The sequence below is a fragment of the Amaranthus tricolor genome, chromosome 5 (assembly GCF_026212465.1).
Source record: "Amaranthus tricolor cultivar Red isolate AtriRed21 chromosome 5, ASM2621246v1, whole genome shotgun sequence".
In the NCBI taxonomy this organism is placed as follows: domain Eukaryota; kingdom Viridiplantae; phylum Streptophyta; class Magnoliopsida; order Caryophyllales; family Amaranthaceae; genus Amaranthus; species Amaranthus tricolor.
Window position 1 is genome coordinate 4,302,423 of NC_080051.1, and position 2,327 is coordinate 4,304,749.

The 2,327-nt window shown below is 40.4% G+C and overlaps 1 protein-coding gene across 1 annotated transcript; it reads right to left on the minus strand.

Annotated features, from left to right (window-relative positions):
• Positions 1-819: 819 nt before the first annotated feature.
• LOC130812803 (uncharacterized) lies at positions 820-2,080 on the minus strand. Its single transcript, XM_057678410.1, has 2 exons — positions 1,540-2,080; positions 820-1,415 (listed from the first exon to the last, which is right to left on the minus strand). The coding sequence occupies exons 1-2, from the start codon at positions 2,078-2,080 to the stop codon at positions 820-822; spliced, it is 1,137 nt and encodes a 378-aa protein (XP_057534393.1).
• Between the last annotated feature and the right edge of the window lie 247 nt (positions 2,081-2,327).

A 2,327-nucleotide genomic window follows, 5' to 3' on the forward strand; every position in this document is an offset into this window, starting at 1 on the left:
CCTTTAGATGTCCGACTTACAGGCCACTGATTCTCGCCAACCAAGTAGAAAACACTGATTTCAAAATTACTTGGATAAATTTGATCATTGGACCCCCATTAAGGGGTCCGACTTACGGAGGTCACTGATTTCTGTCAGATTTATGGAAAACATTGATTTTAAAAAGATTACTTAAATTAATTTGATCATGGGACCCCTTTCAAGGGGTTCGACTTATAGACGTCACTGATTTCTTTAGTGTTTATAGAAAACACTGCTTTTAACAAGATTTGCAATAAGGAAGTTTAGTGGATGTTGAGTATGTCCGACAACTTTACATCTGAAAACTAGATGATTATGAGAAGGTAGAATATAGCACCGAATAATTGTAAATGTTGACTTGAAGTTGGATAATGTCTGGAGATGTTGAAACTTCTGCTATATTGATATTGAAATTATAATAAAAAACGAAAATGATAATGCTAATTGAAAACGAAAATGATAACACGATTTGACTGATACTTAAATGAGACTATAGATTGTTGATACTGATTGTAAGTTTCTTTGCCTTGTTTTATCTGTGACCTCTTGCAAATCTTGTTAAATGAAGTATTTATTTAAGTGATCCCCATTCCATGGGCGGGGTAAATTCTTCCCCTTCATGTTTTCTAATTCGAACGTCCCTGGTTTGATGGCGCGGATAACTTTGAATGGGCCATTCCAGTTGGCTCCCAGCTTTCCTTTCTCTGATATTTTGCTTATAGCTTCGATTTTGCGGAGGACGAAGTCGCCAACTTGAATACGTCTGGTTTTGACATGACGATTGAAGTTGCGAATCATCTACTGTTTTTGGGCTACCGATCTTAACAGTGCATTTCCCCTTATTTCTGGTAGCAAATCCAAATTTGTTCTTTTTTTTTTATCGTTCTCATTATGTGAGTAATAGGTGACTCTTGTGGAGGGTATACCGATTTCTACAGGAAGTATGGCTTTAGACCCGTATACCAGGGAAAAGGGGGTATGTTCTGTCGCTTCTTTAATTGTTGTTCTACTTGCCCACAGAATGCCGGGTAGTTCTTCATCCCAAGTTCCTTTTGCCCCTTCTATTTTCTTTTTAATGCCATTCAGAATTTCTTTGTTTGTCGATTCGACTTGGCCATTGGTTTGAGGTTGAGATACTAAACTGAATCGGATTTGAATGTTGAACCTGTCGTAGTGCTCTATTGTGTTCTTACTGACGAATTGTCTTCCATTGTCTGTAATTATTACGCGAGGGATGCCATATCTCGTGATGATATTTCGCCATGGGAACTGACAGACTTGTTTTTCTGTGATGGAGCTAAGGTCCTCGGCTTCAACATACTTGGTGAAGTAATCTTTGGCCACGATAATGAACTTTTGTTGTCCCTTCGAAGGTGGGAAGGGGCCAAGGAGATCTATACCCCATTTGTCAAAGGGCAAGACGGCTTAGATAGCTGAAAGGTAGTATTAGGGACAACGTTTGATTAGTATTTCGGCATCGCTCCTAAGGGACGGCCAGTAGTATCTGCTTCTAAGGACCTTGCCAATGACAGTTCGTGCACCTTGGTGTATTCCGCATCCACCTTCGTATTTCGCAAAGGATGTAGTTTTCTTCTTCAGAGGAAACACACTTAAGAAGGGGATGTGTGTATGATTTTTTGTAGAGCGTTCCTTTGTGGAGTTCGAACCATTTGGCCTTCGTTTGGAGTACTTTTGCTTGACTTTCATCTTGGGGGAGTGTTTGATTTTGCAAGTGTCTGATGTAGGGTTCCATCCACGTCTCTGACCTATCGATGGTAGTGACCATGAAGTTAATACTAGGGTTAGGAAGCACCTCGCAGATGATATCACGAGCCGCGGATGTTTCAGTTGAACTGACAAGTTTTTCCAGGGAGTCGGCTTGTGCATTTTGGGATCTTGGGATGTGAACCAATGTGAATTTGTCAAATTTCTTGACAAATTCTCTTACTTGCTGCAAATACATCTTCATGCTATCATTTTTGGCTTCGAATTCTCCGTTTATCCCCTGCTTCATAGCAGATTTTAAGCCCCAAGAGTAGTGCTTCATACTCTGCTTCATTGTTAGAGGCCGCAAATTCGAATCTGACCCGTCTACATATAACTTCCTTTCTTGGTTGGCTTCGAGTTGATGAGGAATAGTGCTTTCGGCAATGAAATCAGCCAGCGCTTGAGCTTTGATTGTTGTTCATGGCTCATACTCAATACCAAAATCTGCTAGCTGGTTGGGCCAGTCGGTGACGCGGCTTGATTTGTATTTTCCTTCCAGAATCTTATTTAAGGTTGACTGGTTCTGACTATGATCTAAT